Below are 25,718 nucleotides of genomic sequence, written 5' to 3' on the forward strand. Positions count from 1 at the left end.
TTCAGCTGCCTGCCACAAAAAAAAAGCCAAACTCACGAGGCAGGAGCTGGTTTAAAAGGAAAGAGGTTTATTCAGGTGCAGCAACCTGGAAGAATGGTGGACTCATTTGATTCTTGTGGTAACCTCGAGCTTGATCATTTCTGAACACAGAATTAGCATCTTTTGTTTTCCTGTTCACCATGGCCAGGTCTCCTTTCTGTTTACTTAGACTCTCTGTCTGGAGGAGCTAAAATCTGAGTGGAATTACCTGGATCACTCAGGTCACTTACTTGTTCATTCCTTTAAAATTGAAGAATGCAGTGCAATCAATATAACTTCCAGAGGTCATCTTAATGAATATTTAATTTTCTTTCTAACTGGATCAAAGGACTTTTAAAGGTATTTATTTATACTAAAAGAAATATATGTTAAATCTGGTATAGTGCTCTTAAACTAATACACAATGAATGAGTTTACATGCTCTTACTGCTTACTGATGTTAGAAGTTTCTTCAACAAAGGTAGATAACACTTTAAATTCCATATTTAAAGAGAAAGCATAAAAATACCCTGGAAAAGGTAATACATCAATTTCTACTACTGATAATAAGAGGCTAATAATTACGGGCAGAAATTATATATATTTGGGGAGGCATCACCTGCCTAAGGGACATAAGAGTCTGCTAATCTGTGCACAGGGGTAGAGAAGGGGAAGAATAGGAAGAAAGATGGGTACCCCAAAAGGAAAATTATACTCATAACGTTGCCCAAGGTGGGAAATAGCGTTGAGGAAAATCATATTAAATTTAATTCCTAACTTATTTTGAGCATATAGTTAAAGCTATGCAGCTTATATATTATCTTATTGATGTTTTAAAATTCTTACAGAGGTAAGCAGTATATATGTGTACTAATAAAAACTAATCTAGATTTACTTTGTTCCTTTACAACTTTCACTTGAGCAAAGCTATCTTTTATATGTAGGAAACTTAAACCATGAAGATAATTGTCTTGCCCAAGATTAGTCAGTACAATCAGGACTACCACTCAAGTATCTAGAATAGCACTATTCAGTAGAAATATCATATGAGCCATACATGTAATTTAAAATTTTCTAGTAGCCATATTTCAAAAAGTAAAAACAAATAAGTAAAACTGATTTTAATAATATAGTTTACTTAGCACAGTATATCAAATATATTAACATTTTAATGTATAATCAACAGAAGATAATTTTAATGAAATATATTATTATTTTGTGCAAAATCTTTGAAATATGCTATGTGTTTTACATGCACAACACATCTGAATTCTGACTAGCCACATTTTGAGTACTCAATAGCCACACACAGTTAATGGCTGTCATAGTGGACAGCACAGATTATACTCTTTTTATTTTTTTAATTAAAAAAAACTTTTAAAGTTGTTGACATACAATATTATATTAGCCCAGGTGTACAAAACAGTGATTAGACATTTGTATAACTTACAAAGTGTTTACCACAATAAGTCTAATGCCCATCTGTCACCAACCTAATTATTATAATATTATTGACTATATTCCCTATGTTGTTCTTTACATCCCCATGACTATTTTGTAACTGCCAATTTGTACTTTTACCCTTTACCTTTTTTACCTAGTCCTCTCCCATCTGGCAACCATTAATTTGTACTCTGTATCTATGAGTGTGTTTCTGTTTTGTTTGTTTGTTTATTTTGCTTTATAAATTTCACATAAATGAAATCATATGGTATTTGTCTTTCTCTGTCTGACTGAATTTCACTTAGCATAATATCCTCTAGGTCCATCCGTGTTGTGGCAAATAGCAATATTTTGTTCTTTTTATGGCTGAGTAATATTCTATTATATGTACATACCACTTCTTTATCCATTCATCTATTGAAGGGCACTTAGTTTTTTCCCACTTCTTGGTTATTGTAAATAATGCTGCAATGAACATAGGGGTGCATATACCTTTTCAAATTATTGTTTGGGATTTCTTTGGATAAATGCCCAGAAGTAAAATTGCTGGGTTATGTGGCGATTCTATTTTTAAATTGTTGAGGCCTTCCATAATGCTTTCCATAGTGCCTGCACAAATTTGCAAAACCACCAACAGGGCATGAGGGTTCCCTTTTCTTCACATCCTCTCCAACATTTGTTAGTTGATTTATTGATGATTGTCATTCTGACAAGTGTGAGGTGATATCTCATTGTGGTTTTAATTTGCATCTCCTTGATGATTAGTAATGTTGAGCACTTTTTCATATGTCTATTGGCCATATATATCTTCTTTGAAAAAAATCTCTATTCAAGTCCTCTGCCCATTTTTCAACCACATTGTGGTTTTTTTTATATTAAGTTGTATAAGTTCTTTATAAATTTGGGATATTAACCCCTTATCAGATATATCATTGGCAAATATAGTCTTTCAATTGGTAGGTTGTCTTTTAGTTTTGTTGATAGTTTCTTTCACAGTGCAAAAAATTTTTATTTTGTCATAGTCTCATTTGTCTATTTTTTCTTGTTTCCATTGCCTGAACAGACATATCCTAAAAAATATTTCTAAGAGTAATGTTAAAGAATTTATGGCCCTCATTGGGGAGAAAAAAGGACATCTGTAATATTTTAAACAATAATAAAATTAAAAAAAAAAAAAAGAATTTATGGCCCAAGTTTTAAGGTTTTGGGTCTTACATTTAAGTCTTTAATGAATTTTGAGTTTATTCTTGTATATGGTGTAAGAAGGTGGTCTAGTTTCAGTTTTTGCATGTATCTGTCCAGTTTTCCCAACACTATTCGTTGAAGAGACTATTTTTGCACCATTGTATATTCTTGCCTCCTTTGTCATAGATAAATTGACCACCTAAGCGTGGATTTATTTCTAAGCTCTTTATTCTGGTCCATTGATATATGTTTTAGTTTTATTACAGTACCATGCTGTTTTGATTTTTCTAGACTTGTAGTATGGTTGGATATCGGGTAGCATAGTATCTCTAACTTAATTCTTTTTTCTCAAGATTGCTGAGGCTATTCAGGTTCTTTTGTGGTTCCATATAAATTTTAGGATTATTTGTTCTAGTTCTGTGAAAAATGCCATGGCTGTTTTGATAGGGATGGCATTGAATCTATAAATTGGCTGGGTAGTATGGGCATTCCTATCCATATGCTGCCACTTATTTGTATCTTCTGTATCTTTCTTTAATGTCTGATAGTTCTCTAAGTACAGTTCTTTTATCTCCTTGGTTAAATTTATTCCTAGGTATTTTATTTTTTTGATACAATTGTAAATGGGATTATTTTCTTAATTCCTCTTTCTGATAGTTTCTTATTGGTGTATAAAAATGCAACCAGTTTCTTAATGTTAATTCTTTATCCTGATACCTTACTGAATTCCTTTTTAAGTACTAATAGTTTTTTGGTAGAATCTTTAGGTTTCTCTTTATATAGTATCATGTCATTTGCAAACAATGACATTTTTACATCTTCCTTTCCAATTTTGATGCCTTTTATTTCTGTTTCTTGTCTGATTGCTGTGGCTTCCAGTATTATGTTGAATAAAAGTGGTGACAGTGGACATCCTTGTCTTGTTCCTGATCTTAAAGTAAAAGCTTTCAGTATGTCATATATGGCCTTTATCATGTTGAGGTTTGTTCCCTGTATTTCCACTTTGTTGAAAGTTTTTATCATAAATATATTTGGGATTTTCTCAAATGCTTTTTATGCATCTGTTAATACGATCATATGATTCTTATCCTTCATTTTGTATATGGGTGTATTATGTGAATCAATTTGCAGACATTGAACCAACTTTACAATCCAGGAATAAGTCCCTCTTGATTATGTTGCATGATCTTTTAAATGTATTGCTGAATTCAGTTTACTAATGTTTTGTTGAGGATTTTGCATGTATATGCAACAGGAATATTGCTCTATAATTTCCTTTCATTGTAGTGTCTTTGTCTGGTTTTGGTATCAAGATAATGCTGGCTTTCTTTAAAGGGGTTGGGTGCCTTCTTTTCATTTTTTTGGAGTAGTTTGAGAAGTATAGGTATTAATTCTTTTTTGAATGTTTAATAAAATTCAGCTGTGAAACCAACTGGTCAAGGGCTTTTGTTTGTTGAAAGTTTTTGATAGCCAGTTTGCTTTTGTTAGTAATTATTGGTCAGTTTAGATTTTCTGTTTCTTCCTGATTCAGCCTTGCAAGACTGTATGTTTTTAGAAATTTAATTATTTCTTCCAATTGTCCAGTTTTTTGGCATATCACTGTTTGTAGAATTTTCTTATAAACCATATTTCTATGGTGTCAGTTGTCACTTTTTCTCTTTCTTTTATGATTTTATTTATTTGGGTCCTCTCTCTTTTCTACTTGATGAATCTGGCTTAAGATATATCAATTTTGTTTATCTTTCCAAAAAACAAACTCTTGGTTTCATTCATTGAATAAGTAATCAAAAACTCCCAACAAACAAAAGTCTTGGGCTTGATGGTTTCACAGGTAAATTTTACCAAACTTTCAAAGAAAAATTAACACCTATTATTCTCAACTATTCCAAAAATTTCAATAGGAGGAAAGGTTCCCAAGCTTATTTTATGAGGCTAGTATTACTCTAATTCCAAAACAAGACAAAGACATTACTACAAAAAGAAAAGTGTAGGCCTATATCCTTGATGAACATTGATGCAAAAATCAACAAAATATTAGAAAACTGAATTCAGGAATACATTTAGAAGATCGTACACCATGATTGAGAGGGATTTACTTGTGGGATGAAAGGTTGGTTCAATATCTGCAAATCAATTAATGGTAAACACCACATAAACAAAATGAAAGATAAACATTAGATGATCATATCAATAGATGTAGAAAAAGCATTTGACAAAAATCAGCATCCATTTATGACAAAAACTCTCAGCAAAATGAAAATAGAGGGAATATTCTTCAATATAAAAAAGACCATATATGACAAACACACAATGGTGAAATCCTAATAACATTTTCCTTAAGATCAGGAACAAGACAAGAATGTCCGCGTTTAAAATTTTTGTTCAGCATAGTATTGAAAATCATAGTCATGGCAATTGGAGAAGAGAAAGGCATCTAAATTGGGAAGGAAGAAGTAAACTTTGCAGATACTATATATAGAATACCCTAAAAATCCCATTAAAAACCTCCTAGAACTGATAAATGAATTTATGAATTTAGTAAACAGCCAATAAACATATGAAAAGATTCTCAATGGCACTAATCATCAGAAAAATGCAACTTGAAACAAGAAGATATTATGTCACACTTATCAGAATGGCTATCATAAATAAATCAGTAAATAATAAGTATGTTGGTGAGGATGTAGAAAAAAGTAAACATTCGTGTATTGTTGGTGGGTTTGAAAATTGGTGAAGCCACTATGGAAAACAGTATGGAGATTTTTCAAAAAATTAAAAATAGAACTAACTACTCTATGACCCAGCAATTCCACTTCTGGGTACCTATTCAAAAAAATTCAAAGCTCCAATTTAAAAAAATACATATTGCAGCATTATTTACAATAGCCAAGATATAGAAGCAGCCTAAGTACCTATCAATAGATGATTGGATGAAGGAGAAGTGGTACTTATGTACAATGGAATATTACTCAGTCATAAAAAAGAATTAAATCTTACCATTTGTGACTGCACAGATAAACCTAGAGGGTGTTACGCTAAGTGAAATAACTTAGACAGGAAAAGATGAATACCATATGTTTTCACTTATATGTGGAATCTAAAGAACAAAATAAATGAACAAATGAAACAGACACAGCTACAGAGTATGAATTAATGGTTGTGAAAATGGGTAAAAAAGGTGACAGGAGAGGACCTGTGGAACATTAGGCTAAGTGAAATAAGCCAGTCAGAGAAAGACAACCATATGACTTCACTCGTATGTGGAATTCAATGAACTGAACTACCAAGCAAAATACAGACAGACTCATAGAAAGCAGGCAGACAGCTCTGGTTGGGGGTGTAATTGGGGGGATGGTGGTGGAGGGATTGAATAAAAAGAGAAAAAAAACAACAACAGAGAGAACTTGGACATGGACAACAGTGTGGTGATTGCAGAGGGGAGATTGCATAGAGGGAACAAATGATGCTGGGGGAAAAATGAAGCACAAATTGGTAGTTACAAAATAGTAATAGTCATGGGATGTAAAGTATAGCATAGGGAGTTTAATATCAATAATATTGTGATAACTATATATGATATCAGGTGGGTACAAGAATTATGGGAGGATGACTTTGTAAATTATATAAATGTCTAACCACTGATCTGTACAACTGAAGTTAATAAAAAAATATTGAATATCAACTGTAATTAAAAAAATAAAAAATAATACAAAATGCTAAATAAAAAGGAAATGTAACTACAAAAATTATTTTAGCATTAAATATTATTATAGAGAAACCAATTTCTTTTTTCTTGGCAAGGAAAATTCTGAACTTTTATAAGAGTAATGATTTGACTCTTATAGCTCTATTTTGTTGAAGTTTAAGTTCATTATCTGGTGTTCTCACCAGGTATTTGGTATGGTCTCAGGCATAGAGTAAGTGTTCATTGACTATTTCTTTAATTTATGAATGTGCAATAAATCAGATGGCTAAAACAGAAATAGTCATAATATCAGTTAAAACTAGTTGCATAAAACTTAATAATATTACATTTGTTCTTAATAGATAACCATCCTGGATATTTCAGGTGATTCCTTCAGTTTGCTAACTCTTTTTTTAAATTTATTTTTATTGTTGAAAGTATTACAGTTGTCCCCTTTTTTCCCCATTGACCCCTTCTACCCCTTACCCAACCTGGCCCCAGGCCTTCACCTCACCATTGTCTATGTCCAGATTATATCTTCATCCATTGTTGGTAAAATTATGCAAATATATGTCTTAACAACAGTGGACTATAGTTTCATTTGAGCACAGGCCAATCATGACTGCTATTGGGCAGCAGTTTTGTACCCAGAACAGAGGGAAAAGTTTGTCTTTTTTGCAATCTCACCTGTGACCCTATCCATTCCTCACATTCACCCAATTCAATGACATTTAAAATATATATATATCTTTATTGATTTCAGAGAGGAAAGGAGGGGGAGAAAGATAGAAACATCAATGATGAGAGAGTCATTGATCGGCTGCTTCCTGCACGCCCCCGACTGGGGATTGAGCCCACAACCCGGGCATGTGCCTTGACTGGGAATCAAACCCCAATCGCTTGGATACTAGGTCGACGCTCAACCTCTGAGCCATGCCTGGCAGGGCTTCAATGACATTTTAATTCACTCAATTAAATGCCCAGATAAGTTCCAAAATATGGTTAAGAGCATAAGCTTACAAGTGACTTACCCAAGCAAACCATTTGAATTCTCTTTGCTTCAACTTTCTAAACAAGTGACAAAATTAGCACTTGTCTCAGAGTGCTGTTGTGAGGACAGAATTAGTGGAAATGTGTAAAGTACTTAGAAGAATGGCAAACACATAGTAAACATTAAATAAATGTTATTACCATCATTATTGTCATTGTTAGTACAATTAGATTTTCTTTTTCTTCTTCTCTAGAACACCAAACTAATGGGGAAAATTAGAAAAATATCTCAAAGGGTTAAATTTCTTTTGACTTAATTTCTATTTTCTTCTCTCTCACCTCTATTTAAAATATGGGTATGGGGTAGGTGGTGGGAATCAAGTTGGTGGGGCAGTAGGAGAACATCAATAGCTGGGGGAGAAAAAGTTTAAACCAAGAAAGAAAGTAGGGGAAACCGAAATGGTCTTCTCTGAGCTTCACTCTAGGAGAGTAAACAACATGTTTTATTAGATTTTTTTGCCATTTTATGCTGAGACTTTTATAATTTTATAACAAGGTTCTGAAATTTTAATGATTTACACTGAATCTAGTCATCTCTATGATGTTGATCATCATGGTTATGCTGTTTTTAAAATTTATTTTAAATAATGCAAAAGCAGAAAAATCTTTTCAGAAGAAATTCATACACAAACTGGTTAAGAATTGGATGTTTTGATAATTCTTAATTGCATACTCTTTTATTCTGAATTACATAACTTAAGCCTCTCAGGCAAGCAAAACTTAACTGAAACCTGAAAGTTGCCAGTTTTCATCTAATGCAGAGTAGAACCTTAGGCAACTCAACTACAGAATCATAACAATGAGTTTTCTAGCTAGCAATGATAATGAGAGGAAGAAAACATACTGAACTTAAAAATTAAATAGAGAAACTGTGATAAAAACAAAACAGCAACAGATAAGTTTAGCTGAACATTTTATGGTAAGATTTCGCCAGTGAGATAAACATAGTAGAGGGCACAATTTGCATTAAAAATGTCTTTAATACATTGGAGATGTAGGCAGATATAATAAAATAAGGCTCAAGCAGGTAAGTTCAGGGTTTCACTAGAGCAACTATCTGGGTTGTATATATAAAAGATTAAAACTGTGTCAGAGAATGTATACCTTGAAAACTAATTAGTATTTGGATTTTTATAATATCATAGCAGATACAGAACATTGATAAAAAATACATATATTTTGACATATTTTTCCAGAAATAGACATGGATTTTCACACCACCCATGCCAATTATTTGGGCCTTCTTATACCTAATGACTTATATCACCAAGATGAAAGACTGGAGTTGAGATTTAGTCCAAATCTATGTAACTGAACAAACCAATTGGTTTATCAGTGACCAAAATTCAGATGTTAAAAATTCATACCTGTCCATCTGTTCCAACGGTGCCTCCACAGTCAGTGAGAAGTTCTGACATGTCATAGTAGCTAACAAACTCCCACAAACAGGCCTCTAGATTCAGGCTTCGGTAGAAGCGTAAGGTACTGGAACTTCTGATAGATGAGCTGTACTGGTAAGGATACATGTCTCCAACTATTTCTGGATTTTTTGTAGCATCAGTCAAAAAACCATGATGGGTCTTTACTTCAGTATAATCCAGGAGATTTGAGCACTTGTGGTTTCCAATTCTTGTGCCATCAGGGCTGAGGGTGAGCTCAAAGTTGGAAAGTTCTTTAGTGGAGATCACAGGGAGCATACCTATGAGGAGTTGTAATCATCGTTACCATTCTTTTTTCAAAATTTATTTTTATTGTTGAAAGTATTACAGATTTCCCTCTTTTCACCCCATTGAACCTCCTCCTCTCCACTCCTGCCACCTCCCCGGGCCTTCACTGTACTATTGTCTGTGTCCAGCGGTTATGCATATAAATTCTTTGGTTAATCTTTTCCACTCACCCCTACCCCCCTTCCCTCTGAGAACCATCAGTTTGTTGCATGCTTCGATGTCCCTGGATCTATTTTGTTTGCTAACAGCAAAGGGCTTAGAACACGTTATAATTTTTTTATCTCTTGAGAAGACAAGTCATAAAACACTTGTCTGAAATACTTATTTGATAATCACTGTAAAACAGTGATTATCAAAGTGATGTCCTAGGACCCCTGAGGGCCCTAGGATTTTTCAGGAGATTTATAACATTAAAGCTATTTTCATAATCATACTAAGATATTATTTGACTCTTCCACCTTATTCTCTCACTGTGGTAAGTCTTTTTTTGAGTGATGGGTCTCTGCTCAGCCCTTTGCACCCATGAGTCATACCTCCAAAATGAATCTATAGATTGAGTGGTCAAATGTGGGACCACTGTTACGTTGTAAAGAGGTACAGATTCCTGTCAACTTAATCTCCCTGCTCAACACAAATTTTGGTTTGTGAAAAACAGACAAAGCATTTTGTGGGGTGGGAGAGTCTACCATGTAGTTTCTGATAGTACCTAACATTTCTTCCTCTTTAGCCACTTAAAATATAACTAACAACCAAGTAATAAAAAATTTTACCTCAGATATAAAGTGAATTGAGTAGAATGCAACTTCAAAATGTCTTCCACATATGGGAAAATGTTCATAAAGTGTGGGTAAAGTTATTGACTCACAAATTTTGGCCATACTTACCTACCCAGAGAAAATGGACACAGAATATAATAATGCTAGTTGCATTTTAAATTTTATTTTAGTGCCTAGGAAATGTCTTAGTTATTGCAATAAATATTGGGAGGTATTTCTAAAACTACAGTTATGAAATAGTAAATACATGTTGAAGGCGAACATTGAGATACCAAAATGCTTTACTGTAAGTCCAAGTTCAAAAGTTTTGAAGACATATTTGTATTATTTCCTAATAGCTAGCATGTTAACCAACATTTTGTTCCACTGTGTTTTGACACGTTACATTCATCTAATTTTAGAGAATACTTACATTGTTAGATTTTTAAAAACTGGGCAGAAAGAAAGCAGAAGCATTTGAAAGAAGCAGAAAAACTTGAAGCTCAAGTTGCAAATTGAGTACTTATTGTCTGCCTGGTTATTTAGAGTATTCAGTAAAATAAACCTGTTAATAACCTTCCATGACTTTGTTTACCCAAGCCACCTACCGTCTATGTGTGGCATCATGACCGTGAGCCTGATAAGGTTTGTGTACTCTGGGTCCTCAGGGCCCATGTAGCGTAACTTAGCTGAGAACGGCTCTGCTCCCACTATCCCTGGCACCCGAGGCTGACAAAGACCTAAAAATAAACATATTTATGCTAAAAGTAGGTAATGGACAACATCTAAAGAACATTTTAAAAATAGGCACTATGCTTTTTCTATGTACTTTAATATTCTTTCTGGACTTAAGGCATTGCTGCAAGTAGAAAGCATAAGCAGAAGACCATGGTATGAGAAGTAATTACAACAGTTTAGTGACTACTACTTAACATTTTGGGTACTTTTATAAAGTTTGAGAAAAATATAGTTGTTCAGTGTAATTTATTATATGCTGAACATTTTAGATCATGAACATATTTACAAAATTATTTTAATATAAAGTATGACCAGTATGGATGATTGAAAGTCAATAGAAAAAAGCAAGTGTAGTTTAAGTGAATTTGATGTTTACTCTAGAATAATATACTTATTGCTAGTTATAAAATATACATTAGTTATAAGCTAATAAAACTAAAAATGCACCGATTTTTAAAACAAAAACTAACATCTCTTTAGAATCAGAGAGCAAAATTTATAGTTTTCTCTATATATGTAATTTCTTACAGTATGTGTATTATAAATTATAACTCATTATTTCTCTTCTCTCTCTCTCTTTGATCCTCAAGAATTTTGACATGCTTTAAGATAATTTTGATGTTTTCATTTGAATATCATGGAAGAGACCAAGATTCTGAATTACAATTTCAAGACATCTAGGAATATATGATTTCATTTTTATTTGTACAAAATCAGGGAACCTGGTATTTATTAGGCCAGGAATGAGATCAGAGGCAAGCCTCAGCACCTGGGCTGTCTGTTTATTAGTAGGACTCATTCTAAGGCATTGTTTAATTATCATTTTTTTGGTACCAGCTCAATAGTTTGGTTTTAAGAGAAACTTAAAAACCATATATTTTAATCCTAATAAAAGAGAATATTTACTATACATGATATAAAAAATATTGATCCTTATAATATAATGACGGGAGGTGGTACATATAACATTTCAGCAAGTATACTTCTAAAGTGTGCAAATAGAAGTTTTAGAAATATAATCTTATAAATAGACAGTTATTTTAAAATCTAATTTAAAAATTTTTCAGCAGAGTGACGGATTGATTTATAAAGTGGATTTCCTGTCTTTTCTTTGTTATCTTTAGCCATATCTTATTGTCCATCCCAAAGTGTCAAGCTCCAGCTCTGAACACAATCTCCCTTGTAATAACAAGGTCTGGGCATTTGTACATATGTCTCTACCTTCAGTATATATGTACTTCCCATTCAGTCCCCAGCAAACTCCTACTCATGCAAAAACTAATTTGGAGTGCTTGTGCATCGTATATGAGCTAACTTTTCTAGATTTGGCCCTTGTATACCATCTGCTTCATTTCCTGATCCTCTCACTTCTTCCTCACATGCTTCCCATTTCTCTGCTTTTAGTTCCCAGAATATTCTATGTTTTTTCCATGCTTCTCTGAGTTATTACTCATGCTTTTTCTTTCTGTTTTTAAGATTCAGCTTAAGAATCTCCTGTTTAATAAAACCTTTCCTGACCCATTCTGAGTAGAACTAATCACTACGACTTTTGCATTTCTGTGCCCTGTCTAGACAAAACTTTGTGTCCTCAAATTGAGTAGAAACTCCTCAAGGACAATAATCTTGCCTTATTTTTTTTTTTTATTACAAACATAAAGAAGTTATATGCCATCAAAACCTCTGGTGTATGATAGGTGACTAAAAAATGTAGAATGAAAAAATATTTGTTTTTAAATAAATTTTTTAAAATGTATTATTTTTATGCATTTATAGAATATTATTGAATACATGGGGCATTTGAAAAAATCAATAACCAGATATTAGACATTTATAATATTCCATGGTATCCCAGTGATCTTCATGTGAAAATAGCAATGCATTACCTTCTTCTTTATTGATGGTTACAATGGAGCTCATCAGCTCCAGGCCTGCATTGCCATTGTTATTCACAGCCCGGGCCGCACACTGCACCCTGGAGCCAGGCTGAAAGTATATGGAGTCTAAAGTGATCATCTTGGATGATGTAAAATAGGTGTCAAAGTCCACTTCTCTCATGGGGCTGGTCACGCCGTCAGTGCCAGTGGGTGCACTAATTAGCCATCGGTAAAGAGTCAAAGTGTCATTGATGTTCTCACTTGCACAAATAGAGCCCGTTTTGTCATAGTTTGAGTATTTAGGGTTGCAAGCCTAAGGGGAACAAAGAACTGTTAGGGCCACAGTATAGAATAATGTGTAAATTATTCCTCTCAAGTTCTATCATAGTGCTTTCACGGATGCTTTTTTCCCATTTCTACATGCTATTTGTGCAACCCTCAAATTTTTATTCCTAGCCATGATAGTGTTTATGAACTCTAATCTTACATTTCAAATAGCTACTGGATGTTTCCATTTCTAACTGATACAAGTAAAAGTGTTATTCATTTCATTATCTCTTGAATTCTCAGAATTGTCCATATAATGGTGAGAGAGGGAATCTTTGTTCCTTCTCTTTTCCTTCTTTTGTGTTTCCTTCCCTTTCTCTCATCTTGCCCCCCACATCCAGTGGGTCAGTGAACTTGGTTTATTCTTCTTTTGCAATGTTTCTTAAATTGCTCCCTTCCCATTCCCAGCACCATCTCCCTAATTTGGGGCTTTTTCAGTGAAGTGACACATTGCTGCCATGGTAACACCCCAACATAACCTCTACTCTCATGCAATTCTTCTGTGCAAGAACTCCCTGCTACCCAACAAATGAAGTCCATATTCCTTAACAAAACATTTAAAGACCTCTATAACTTGGCACCAAATTATTATTTTTGCCTTGATAATTCAATAAACATTTACTGTGAACCTATTTTATGTACGTCATTATACCAGGGCTGTTCTGATATAAAAATAAATAGGTCCCAGTTTTTGCTCATAAGGAGCTTATAATTGAGAGCCAAGAGTAGGCAAATAAAAGTGTAATAATATGCCATTTTTTTTTGCCCTGACTGGTGTGCTTCAGTTGTTGGAGCATTGTCCCATACACCGAAAGGTCAGGGGTTCAATTCCCAGTCAGGGCACATAACCCTGATTATGGGTTTGATCCCCAGTAAGGGCGTGCGCAGGAGGCAACTGATCAATGTTTCACTCTCACATCAATGTTTCTCTCTCTTTTCCTCTTGTTTCCTTTCCTCTCTCTAAAAGCAATAAAAGATGATATGCCACTTTTTTATGCTATTCTTCTAGATGTAGCTTGTGATGCAATTACTTCTTCCTGGAATTACTTTCCCTTATTTGACTCTTCTTTTAAACTCCTGAAACTCCACATGACCATCCTAAGTCTTCGCTCACACATGGAGCTTCATTATTCTGGTGATAATGTTCATATCTTGTCCGATAGTAACTAATTCTCATATATTTTAATTTTTTAATTTCCTTGAGTGCAGAGTTCAACATTTATTTTTCTACCAGTGACAGACTCTGAGGTAACATCAGTTAATTAACCTTTGTTGGATAAAAGAAGAAAAATGCAAATTTTTAAAAATGAATGCTATATTTTCCTTTCCAAAGTTCAATCTTAAACCTGGTAGTATTTTCCCACTTTTATGTCTTCATGTCAAAGCCAATACTATATTGGTTAAACTACAGTTATTGTAAGTAATTATTTTACAATTTCCCTGAATTTCCTACTTACTGTGATACAGATGACAGGATAGCCAGACACAGGCCCATCACTCTCTTTAGCTCTGGAAGTGTCATCATACATCAATAAGGACACAATTTGAGGGACAGAAGGAAAAGTGACATCTGCCATGCTGTTCATCTCTTCTATATACACAATAGCTTTGGTCACCTAGTGGAAAAAGATAATTATCTATGATTATTGAAATATTTGACTGTTGGTGGTTCTATTGCACAGAACAATGCCATGATACTTGGCAAGTCCCCTACTTCATTATGAGAAAATTCTCACACGCAGAGACCCTTCAGAGTGATAGGCCCTGTGTGGTTTGTTCCAAGTGAACCTGGCACCTTGGCCATATCTTATGGTACCAGGAGAGGGTATCTGAGCCCAGAGCAGCCTGGGTTGGCCAGTGGCCCATGAGGTATTTTGGGTTCTAATTTTTTTCCTCCAAATTATGATCAAAGTAGGTAAATCTGCCTTAGAGTTGTGATTTTGAAGATCCATAAAAAAGTCAATTAGTTGATAGTTGGAGAAAAGTTAAAAACACCCTGAGCGAAGGCAGTCCTAGAGGTTATGTGATAGTGTGGGCTATGCTGAAGTGGGTGCCAGTGAAAAAGCAAAGCTTTAAATGGGCAGAGGCCAAAGCAGCCTGAAGCACAGGCAGAGGGAGAAGTTGAGTCATGGCTCGAGAAGACCAGTGAACATGTGCTGCTGGTAAGGTGACCAGAACACCTTGCTGATAAATTTGCCTTAGCTCCTGAATAATCTTCCAAAATCCGACTATCATTGTTTCCAAATCTATATTTATAGCTGTATTCTTAAAAGATTTTATTACCTAAAGCAATTTCAGTGAATCTCTGTTCTTTTCACTCAGAACAGTTTAATATGATGCTCCATAAAAATAAAATGACTCATTTTTATGTGATTGAGACTTAAAAAATTTTCTGCCCATACTTCTTGAATTTTAAATATGACTTTAAAGAAAAGCAAGGCACTGTAGCAGAAATATCAGCAAGTAGTAAAAATTACAAAATGATAATATTTAAGAAAGAACATCTCTCTAATAGTGAAACAAATAATAAAAGAAATAGAGTAAACTTAAGCATAGACATTATAAACATTGGTCTGTTCCCCAAATCATTTAGCTTTAAAAATTATTTTAGGCCTTGGCCAGTGTGGCTCAGTTGGTTGAGTGCAAGAGGTCACTGGTTCTATTTCCAATCAGAGCACATGCCCCAGTTGTGGGTTCAATCCCCAGTCGGGGCCCATGTAGGAGGCAACTGATCCATGTTTCTCTCTCATCGATGTTTCTCTCTTTCTCTCTCTCTAAAATCAACAAAACATTTAAAAAATTACTTTAGGTTTAAAAGTTAAAAAAAATGTGTAAATTATGTTCATCTTAAAGAAAATTTGGTTGCTGATACAATATAAATTAAATAAACGAAGAAAGAAGTGTTGGAACCGTAGCATTTTGGTCAGTGAGGATCTAGACATCAATTTAATAAAGCTAGGTTAAAAAAGTAAAGATTTTGAAAATTAACAAACTACTTTATGAATTAAAATGTGTGTTTTGCCCTGGTCAGTTTGGCTCAGTGGTTGGAGCATCAGCCCTCTGGCCGAAGGGTCCCAAGTTCAATTCCCAGTCAAGGGCAGTACCTCGATCCCAGTTGGGCGTGTGAAGGAGGCAACCAATCACTGTGTCCCTCTCACATTGATCTTTCTCTCTTTCTCTCTCTTCCTCTCTCTTTCTCTCTCTTGCCTCCCTCCCCTCCAGTGTTTCTAAAAAAAAGAAAATTAATGGAAAATGTGTATTTTAATGAGTTGTTGTACTGAATTAATAGTCTCATCTTTGTGCTGAGATGATGCTTTCGCTCTGGAGATTAATCCTAAATTCAGTTGTTACTGGCTGAAATGGGAAGGGTAAGTGGGCAGATGTAGGGCTCAGTGACTCTAGTCCTTGAGTTTCTACAAACATGATTTTTCAAAGAAAGAGATACATTTCTTGGTTATGATCTAATAGGAGCAAAATTTATTTAAGATTATGTGCATCTCTTTTATATAAGGCTTGTACAGAGTCCCATTACTTTATTGTACACTAGGTGATGCTTATATGCAATTTCCCTGATAAAATGCTGGCTATGAATTTGTAGCTGCATTTATTACTTACCCGTGTCTCTGCTATCATATTTTCATCAGGTTTTAGGTGAACAGTGAAGGCCTCTCTCATCTCTCTAACCCCATCGTAGATTACTTCAATTTCAACGATGTGCTGGGTTTCTCCCTCCTTAAACTCAATTTCTACAAGTGCAAAATCACAGATTGAAATTTTTTACAAATCCGAATATGAGTTTTTGTTAAGCTTATCTGACAGTGACTCACAATGAAAAATACATTTTACAATATGGCCCAGTATATGTATGTGTGTGTGTGAATGAAATGGAATAAAAAGTTTAAAAAATCACTTATTCTTACTATATTCATTACGCTTTAATATTTTCTATTCTATTCCATTCTATCCAGAAGAAAAACTTAATTATAGCTACTAAATTTATTTGTTGAACCTGTTTGAAAAAAATACTAAGTTATGGAAAAATACTGAGTTATCAACAGTTCTAATACTGGGACATAACCAGACAAATTTTGCAGAATTTCTAAACCAACAGGGCATAAGTAAATTAACACTATCACAGATATTATCAAATATGAACAGTATTTATGTTATGTGTATATCTGAAAAAGCTGAATATATGATTAAGATTTTATCAACATATCAAATTATACCTTAGAGACTTCTTTTTGTTGTTGCTGATGTTAATCTTAGAAACTTAAAAACTTTTTTAGATCAATATTAATGGTATTTTTTCTCTCATTCCTGTCCTTCCTCACTAAAAATAATTGCTTTATTGTCTTGAAAATTAAACTCAATTCTGTGAATCCTTTTTAACCATTTTTTTATAATATGTTTATTGAGCACTTATGTATACTATGCTAAAATGATTACATAGGCAGCTCAATTAATTCTCACACTGGCTAGAAGTACTATGATTAGTTTCATTTTATCAGTGAGAAAATTAAGGATCAGAGAGGTTTAGTGATATACCCAGAGTCCCACATCTATTAATTGAAACAGCAAGAATTTAAACCCAGGTTATTTTGACTCCCAAGCATACATTTCCCCCACATAGTATCCTATCACCTCCACTGGAACTTATTTGGGAGTGGAGAATGAGTGGCAAAGAGTCAATGTCTTCAAGACTTTGACACAACCTGGGAAGTAGTGGTTAACTTACTAGCAATAAGGAAATCTGGAGCAGAAATTTTGAGATATGATGATTTTCGTTTGTTATGTTGATTTTTGTAGCTAAATAATTTTTATTCACTGAAATTATTTCATTAAACAAACATTGAACACTTACTTTGTCTTGGACAGTCCTTGGTTCTAGTATAAAGCAAGTAAATAAAACACACAAGAATCCCTGTCTTTATGAATTTAACATTCTACAGGGGAAAATACATACATACAAATAAATAAATAAATAAATAAATAAATAAATAAATAAATAAATAAATAAAAACATAGAGTACGTTAGTTATGATTGATAATAGATAAAATAAACACTGAAAGGTGATGGGGAATGCTGGAGGAGAGCTGTAGGTTTTTAAATAGGAAGATCAAGGAAAACCTTAAGAAAAAGTGTCATTTGGGTAAAGATCTGAAGGAGGTAAGGGAGTAAAACAGGAAAATAACTTGGCTAAAGTATTTTAGGCACCAAAAGCTGCCAAATCAAAGGTTTGGTTTTTGTTTAATTTTATTTATTTTTATTTTTTATTTATTCTTTATTGTGGAAAATGACAATTTATTTTAAAATTCTGAAAATGTTAAAAATTAATTGATTTTATTGAACTCATGAATAAGCAGCTGACTCTACTGTGAAACAGTAGACTTTACCTGGATAAACTATTTTGTGGTTTTACTGTACCTTTTGAGAAATTGGAACAGAAAATAAAATAAAGAAGATAATGCATAATCATTCCAATTAAAGAAGATAACAGATGCTGCTTTCTGATCTAAATGCAGTTCCATCATTATAATTCAAAATTATAAGACTGTTAAAATGTGGCAGAAGAAAATGTCTCCAATGTATTTTTTTTTCCAACTTCTACTTTTTAATTGTCAATTATAAAAAAGTTTTTAAAAATTGAATTAGTAAGCAAGATTGATCTTTAAAATTAGTTTGTTTCTAGATACAGCCATTTTACACTTTAGCCTTAGCATGTTCTGTCTTCGATTTCACATACCCTGAGAAAGTTCATGGTTCTTATTCCCAAGGATGAAAATAGCTGATCATTTCTGGCCCATCAATTTGTTTAGTTTGACACTGCATTAAAAAAATGAGTTTCTAGCCTGGCCAGTGTGGCTCAATGGATTGAACATCACTACAGGCACCAAGAGGTCACTGGTTCCATTCCAGGTGAGGGCACATGCTTGGGTTTTGGGCTTGATCCCTGGTAGGGGTTGTGCAGGGGGCAGCCAATCGATGTGATGCTTTTCTCTCATGGATGTTTCTGTCTCTCTCTCTCTCTCTGTCCCTTCCTCTCTTTCTAAAAATCAATAAAAACATATTTAAAAGAAATAGTTTCTAACACTTAAAAATCTGTGGATTTCATAAGAAAGTATAGATTTTTGAGTTCTTTTGAACTTTTCAGCCTGCAAGAGCCAGCTGGCTATAATAGCACAAGCTTTTTTTTTTCTTTTTTTTTCTTTTTTCTCCTCAGCAGGGAATAGATTTTTCTGGCTCAATAACATTTCCATCACTCCATTCCCACCCCCACCACACAAACACTTTCCTTGCTTCACCCATTCCATAATTTGTCTTAGCCCTATAAGCATTCAAGTTTTGTAACCCTCTGAATTGTACAAACTCAATTTCTAAGAAGTTAAAAACTTAAGTGTTTATTTTAAATGTTTAAATTATTGTTTTCTTACAGTACACGTGCTAGCTGATAGTTTTCTCAATCATTTTGGTCTTTATCTGTCACTTTACACATTTTTAAGCACAAAGCATTTCAACTTTAATTCTATATTTAAGTTTTTCTGTTTATTTGAAATGACTGACTTAAATTTATAACATAAAAGGAGAAATTGAGTATAGTATTTCAGAAAACATTACCTTTTTTGGTATGCTTTGATTCTCTTTATTTTTATTTAAATTATAAATTTAAATTTATTTTTTACCTAAGTATAGTTGGTATACAATCTTATATTGGTTATATTAGCTTCAGGTGTACAAATTAGACATTTTTATACTTACAATGTGATTACCCCACTAATTCTAGTAATTGTCTGTCATTGTGTAAACTTATCACAGTATTATTGAGTATATTCCCCTTCCCTTTTTCACTTACCTCCCCAACCCCTCCCTTCTGGTCATCTCTCTGGTCTTTGTTTCTATGAGTCTGTTTTTATTTTGTTGTTTTCAGATTCCATATGTAAGTGAAATTATATGGTATATGCCTTTCTCTGTCTGGCTTATTTCACTTAGCATAACACCCTCTAGACCCATCCATATTGTTGCAAATTACACCCCCTAAGAAAACAAAAAACTAAAAATAGATATACCATACAACACAGCAATTTCACTTCTGGGTATTTATCTAAAGAGCACCAATTCGATAAGATATATACCCCACTATGTTCACTGTAGAATAATTTGCCATAGCCAAGATATGAAAGCAACCTAGATATCCATCAATAGATGAATGAATAAAGAAGATGGGATACATATATACAATGGAATGTTACAAATCAATAAACAGAATGAAATCTTGCCATTTGTGACAACGTGGATGGATCAGAAAATATTACTTAAATTTTTTATAAACATTATAAACAGCATTCTGACATTTATGGGATAAAAAAGACACAGGCTGGCCCCCAGCTGGGTGGTTCAGTTGGTTGGAGCATTGTCCCGTACACCAAAAAGCTTGTGGATTTGATTTCCATTCAGGGCACATACCTAGGTTGTGGGTTTGATATCTGGTCAGAGCATGTACAGGAGGCAACTCAATCGATGTTTCTCTCTCACTTCAGTGTTTTGCTCTCTCCCTTCCTCTTTTTTAAATCAATAAAAACATCCATGAGTGAGGACTAAAAAAAAAAAAAAAAGCTGTTTTAATGTTATTTAACATTTTTCTGACTTTGTCAGTTTACTGGAATAGATGTTATATATATATAATTTTTTTTTTTTTAAAGAGAGGAGGGAGAAGGAGAGAGAGGGAAACATTGGTTAGTTGCCTCCCATACACACCCTGACCAGAGATTGAACCTGAAACCTGGTATGTGCCCTGACCAGGAGTCAAACCCATGACCTTTCAGTTTACAGGACGCTGCTCCAACCAACTGAGCCAAACCAGCCAGGGCTGCATTGTTACAATTTTGTTTCTGTTTCAGGAAAAAAGAATTGTTTTATTTCTAAGAAAAACATTTATTTCTGAAGGTCATGTTGTGCATATTTAGAAGGTCTTTCCTTCATATAAAACCTGCTTATTAAAAGGCTTATTTTAGCCCCACCTGACTGGCTCAGTTGGTTGAGCATTGTCCTGTGCACCACAAGGCTGCTGGTTCGATTTCTGGTCAGGGCATTGTACGTAAATGATTGATGTTTCTCTCTCTCCCTTCCTCTGACTAAGCAAGTTCTTGGGTGAGGATTAAAAGTAAATAAAAGACTTATTTTAGATCTTATAATTTAGTAGCTAAGCAGTGTTTTTCTCTCATTTTTGGTGGTGCCTGGTTTATTTCAAATATGTTGCCATTCTTTACATAGAGGATAATTTGAGGATAACTTTGAAGCTCTATAGTAGTTTATGAAACTTTTACAATATATAAGGTGGGGCAAAAGTAGGTTAATAGTTGTGAGTATGTGAAATACAGAGTTCATTCTTGTATTATTATTTATTAATTATTGTATTATTTTCCATATGAACAACTATAAACCTACTTTTGCCCCAAATTGTATGCAAAGAAAGTACTAGCTCCTCTGTAGAAAATACTATTTTTTTCTATTCTACCATTAACTTTATTACAATTCAGTAATAATTATCAGTCCTTTTCTAAATTGTGTTTGCAAGTTAGGAGATAAAGATGAATGCCTGAAGCTCTATGATAATCAGGAACTAATGGTTATTTGTAATGAGAGATAGGAAACTAGAAACCAAGTGGATAAGGAGAACTCCAAATAATTAATAAATTTGGGACATCAATTTATATCTATTTTGTCAGCAAACAATTCTGAGAGAAAAAGAGGAAAACGTGTGAGTGTGTACTGAATAATTTTTCTTAATCATTTATAAAAGTAAATGGTAAAATGGTCCATAAATTTGAAGGAGAGAGTCGGATGAACAGCATCCATCCATAATGGGTCCTTAAGGCCCAGAGACTTCATGGTCTTTGTAGTTGGTATCTCACCAGTCTTTTTTTGCCTTCCATAACCACAAAATTTTCTATCTTGGAGTTCTAGATTGTGGGTGTTCCTTAAATTAAAATAGACTGCTATCTCTGCTATCATTCATTTTCAATGCAATAAAATACCCCAGAATAGTTATTATTTAATATCTGATTACCATAGTGAAGGTAAAACCTGTCAAAGTGAAAGTAGACTCAAAACAGAAAGTCATCTAGCATGTCTACTCAAAATTCTCCTGTCTTAACACATATACCATTTAAGTCAAAAGGGAAAATCTTGGAAATAGATTCCATTGTTTTTGTTTATCTGAAAGAGATTAATTTACAGGAATATGTATATTTTAATTTCAATTACAAATTTCTCTTATTTTTCTCAAGGTCACTTGAGTACGATTCCTCTGGAGACAGGCCCTGGGACCTCCCTTACCTTCTGACACAGGGTGGTAGTCTTCTCCAGAGGTGGCTGAGCCATCCTTGGTGTGGACCCTGACGATGGAAACCTTTGAAGTATCTCCTTGGCGAATCACTGGAATCTTTATAACCACCGACTGTCCTGGTTCTTTAGGTTCACTTATGCTAAATTTGGTTTCTCCAAATTTAATAATAGTCTCTAAAATTGTGGAAAACAGGACAAATTAAATTGTAAAAGGAATATTTTTTCTCTATTTCTAATGTTTCTTCTCATGTGGGAGGAACTTAATTACTATTACACTCCTGACTTTCTGTTTCCTCACCCAGTATGATTGGTGAGTGTGCTACGAACAACTGAGCTTGGGTAGCCCAGCCCCTTCCTTAGGAATTAGCAATCCCCAGAGAGTATATACTCTGTGCAGCCTCTATGAGCCAAATTTTTATGGGAGCAGGCCACTGAGAGTGGGAGGGGAGGGACGGAATTGTTGGCCCAGTACTATCTGCACCCAAGGGTGTGTCAGGGAAAGAGGGAAGTATGAATGTTTGGGCTTCAGTATTTAGATATAAATCATATTATTCAACATCAACTTTCAGTTTTAATGGTTATTTCATTCTTTATTTTACTTAGTCTTTTTCCTATTTCTCATTTACTTTAAAAGCCTACTCAAAAAGAGGGGTTTGTTTTCTAAGCTACCTAAAACTTTAACATAGATGGATTTCAGTTCCCAATTGAAAGCTGAGAACAAGAAATGACTTCTTACTATCAGCATCATCTTGGATCCTTATCAGAGTTTCATTTTGTTCACCAACTGCAGCCCCAAAGGGAGAGGTGCTTTGTGGAGTGCCAAGAACCAGGCGGAGCTCCTCTACTTCTTCATAGAGTCCATCATCTATCAGCTCAAGGATACAAGGCTTTTCAGCCTCGCCTAGAACAATAATGACAGCAGGTCAATCATAAACTATAGGCCAAAAAAGATACATCTGCAATTATAATATAAGCACCGCTAGGGCAAGGATATTGCCTTTTCCTTGCTTTATCAACAGTGCAAATAATAATGTCTGGCATGTAATAAGCCTTCAATAAATATTTGTTGAATGAAGGACTAAACGTTCATTCACTGCAATGACAGATGACTACTTTTAATAGGGGACATCTGTCTTTAAGTCCTGTCACCCATCCTAGAAAACAAGGAAAAAAGAGAAAATGCCAATTTTGTTTATGAATTTCTAGCATTATAATCAAGGAGCAAATTTAGCAGCCTTGCAGGTTGGTCATTGTTAATTTGACCACAGTACTAGTTTCTATAAAAGTTATTAGGTCAAAATGATCAGATATTTTAAAGCTCTGGATACATATTAAAAACCTGACATCAATTCTTTTTATTTCTGTCGTTTGAACATTACGTATCTCCTAGCATTGTGAAATCTATACATATGCTCCTACCACTAAATAAGTTTTAAATAAACAATATAACAAATTATTGAAAACTAATCAATAAGTTGATACAGAAACAAAAAAGGACATTTGCTCAACCTGTTACAGTCTACCTCACCTTACTGTCATTTAGTGCACATGAAATTATGTCATAAGCTTGTTGAAATCAAGAACTTATATGCTCCTGATATATATTACTCACAAAACTTGGCCACTAAAGTTGCAAATAAAAATTTCAAGCTTAAACTTACCTGGGAGGAACGCAATGATGGAGATATCAGTGTTTGGGCGTTCTTCAAAGTCCATCATCACTTGTGCAGACCCCTGCCGTGTGTAGCATCTCACTGAGGACTTGTACTGGAGATCTCCACTCCTCTGGATCATTGCAACTATCTTCCTGTCATTTTCATTGACAGTATATACTCGTTCTTTGAATTGCATCTTAGGCACTGCAGAAACAAAAATACATATGTATCAAAGTGAACAGAAATTTCCTTAAAAGTGACATTTCAGAAAACACGGTTTAGTGGAAAAGATAGAGCAACAGTTGTGAGAGGAATTGGAACCCAGTCACTTGCCAGTGTTCTGGACTTGAGAAAATGAATAAATTTTAAACATTTTGATTTCCTTATCTTTGAAATTTGTTCTGCTAATTGGTGGAGTAGGGAGATGAATGAAATGCTAAAAAGTAAATAAAACTAGATACTTTAAGATATTTGTATCTGTATGTGTTGCTTAATCACGAGCTTCTCAGAATTTCTTGATATGAATACCACTAAATATTGTGCACAGTATTACAAGCATAGTTTACCCAGATCATGTTGGAAAAGTTGACAATGAGTATAATTTTATACATAGATGAAATATTTAGATGACAGCTACACTATGTCAATTAAATATAGGTCTCATTGACAATAGGTTAGACTACTCAAAGAAATGTCAAGATAATTATGGTAGAAGATTATTCAGAATTCCCTTGTGATGATATGTTCAAGAGCCATGCCATGTGTCTAATAGCTACTTGTCTCAGAACAATGTATTTGGCATCTCATTAGAAAAATTTCAGGACTGTCTGAAGGCTTTTAGAAGCCTATTACTTCTTTTTGTCTGATTGCTGTGGCTAGGACTTCCAGTACTAAGTTGAATAAGGGTGAGAAAGGACATCCCTATCTTATTCCTGATCTTAAGGAAAATGATTTTAGTTTTCTCCCATTGAGTATAATTTTAGCTGTGTGTTTGTCATGTGCCCCTTATTATGTTGAGGTATGATCCTTCTATTCCCACTTTGGGTGTATCATTTGTGGAGCTAATTGGGTGGTGCTCTGGTGTGATCTGAAGCCAGCCACCAGGTATGTTGTCCCTCTTTGGAAAAGCTCTGGTGCAGGCCAAGGTAAGCCACTGTCTGTGCTTTGCTTGGGACCGCCTGGGAGGAGCTACAAAGTGATCTGTGATCAGTTTCTGCCTGTGCTGGGCTTGGGGGCACCTGGAGTGGTTAGGTGGTAAAACGAGGCTGGCTGCCACTAGTGCTGGACTTGGGTCCACTTAGTAAGGGCTAAGCCAGATGCTGCTTCTTGGGGATTTTTGGATCTTTGAGAGATATTAAAAATGCTCAAGGCTGACCATTTGTGTGGAATAACTGATGAAAGAAGTTAAGTTCCAGAGCATGAGTTGGGTGGGGTGAGTTCTCAGGGAATCATCAGTGTGGGGTAAACAATATTAACCAGATTAATGGAGAATAAAATTTGACAACTAGCTGCTGGTTTGTGAATAGAAGTCTCAACAAAAGAACAAGGGGCCTGTTACCTCTTCTGTCTGCACCTGCAGGCTGTGTGGGGCGTGGGCTCAACAAAGAAACAACATATCTACCAGAACTTCAATCCTGGAGAGAGCTGCCTGTCTAGCACTTGCTCCAAAACCAGGCAATTCATTCCCTCCCCATATATCCCTGGAGCTTTTCAAGCTGCTGTCCCTTCACTGGAGTTTAGGGTGATTCTGAGTGAGTGCACTTGTGCTCTGGTCCTTTAAAGGCTGCCTTAGTTTACAAAAGCCTTCTGTTTCAGCTGGACAGAATTCCAGCTGATTTTCACAGCCAGATATTGTGGAGACCATTTTCCTGGCACTGGTGCTCTGGGCTGGGGAGCCTAGTGTGGGACTGGGTCC

At 34.5% G+C, this 25,718-nt stretch overlaps 1 protein-coding gene across 2 annotated transcripts in view; it reads right to left on the minus strand.

Moving 5' to 3' along the window:
- Positions 1-25,718, minus strand: part of FREM2 (FRAS1 related extracellular matrix 2) — a 294,853-nt gene that overhangs the window by 24,023 nt on the left and 245,112 nt on the right. For both annotated transcript variants that reach the window (XM_016208906.2, XM_016208905.2), the window contains 8 exons: positions 23,810-24,007; positions 22,885-23,049; positions 22,140-22,322; positions 16,418-16,548; positions 14,260-14,418; positions 12,485-12,788; positions 10,472-10,603; positions 8,749-9,080 (listed from right to left, as the gene is read on the minus strand). In XM_016208906.2, coding sequence (XP_016064392.2) covers positions 8,749-9,080; positions 10,472-10,603; positions 12,485-12,788; positions 14,260-14,418; positions 16,418-16,548; positions 22,140-22,322; positions 22,885-23,049; positions 23,810-24,007 — 1,604 coding nt within the window. The remainder of the gene's footprint in view (positions 1-8,748; positions 9,081-10,471; positions 10,604-12,484; positions 12,789-14,259; positions 14,419-16,417; positions 16,549-22,139; positions 22,323-22,884; positions 23,050-23,809; positions 24,008-25,718) is intronic.

This window comes from Miniopterus natalensis, chromosome 2 (genome assembly GCF_054644295.1).
Source record: "Miniopterus natalensis isolate mMinNat1 chromosome 2, mMinNat1.hap1, whole genome shotgun sequence".
NCBI lineage: Eukaryota > Metazoa > Chordata > Mammalia > Chiroptera > Miniopteridae > Miniopterus > Miniopterus natalensis.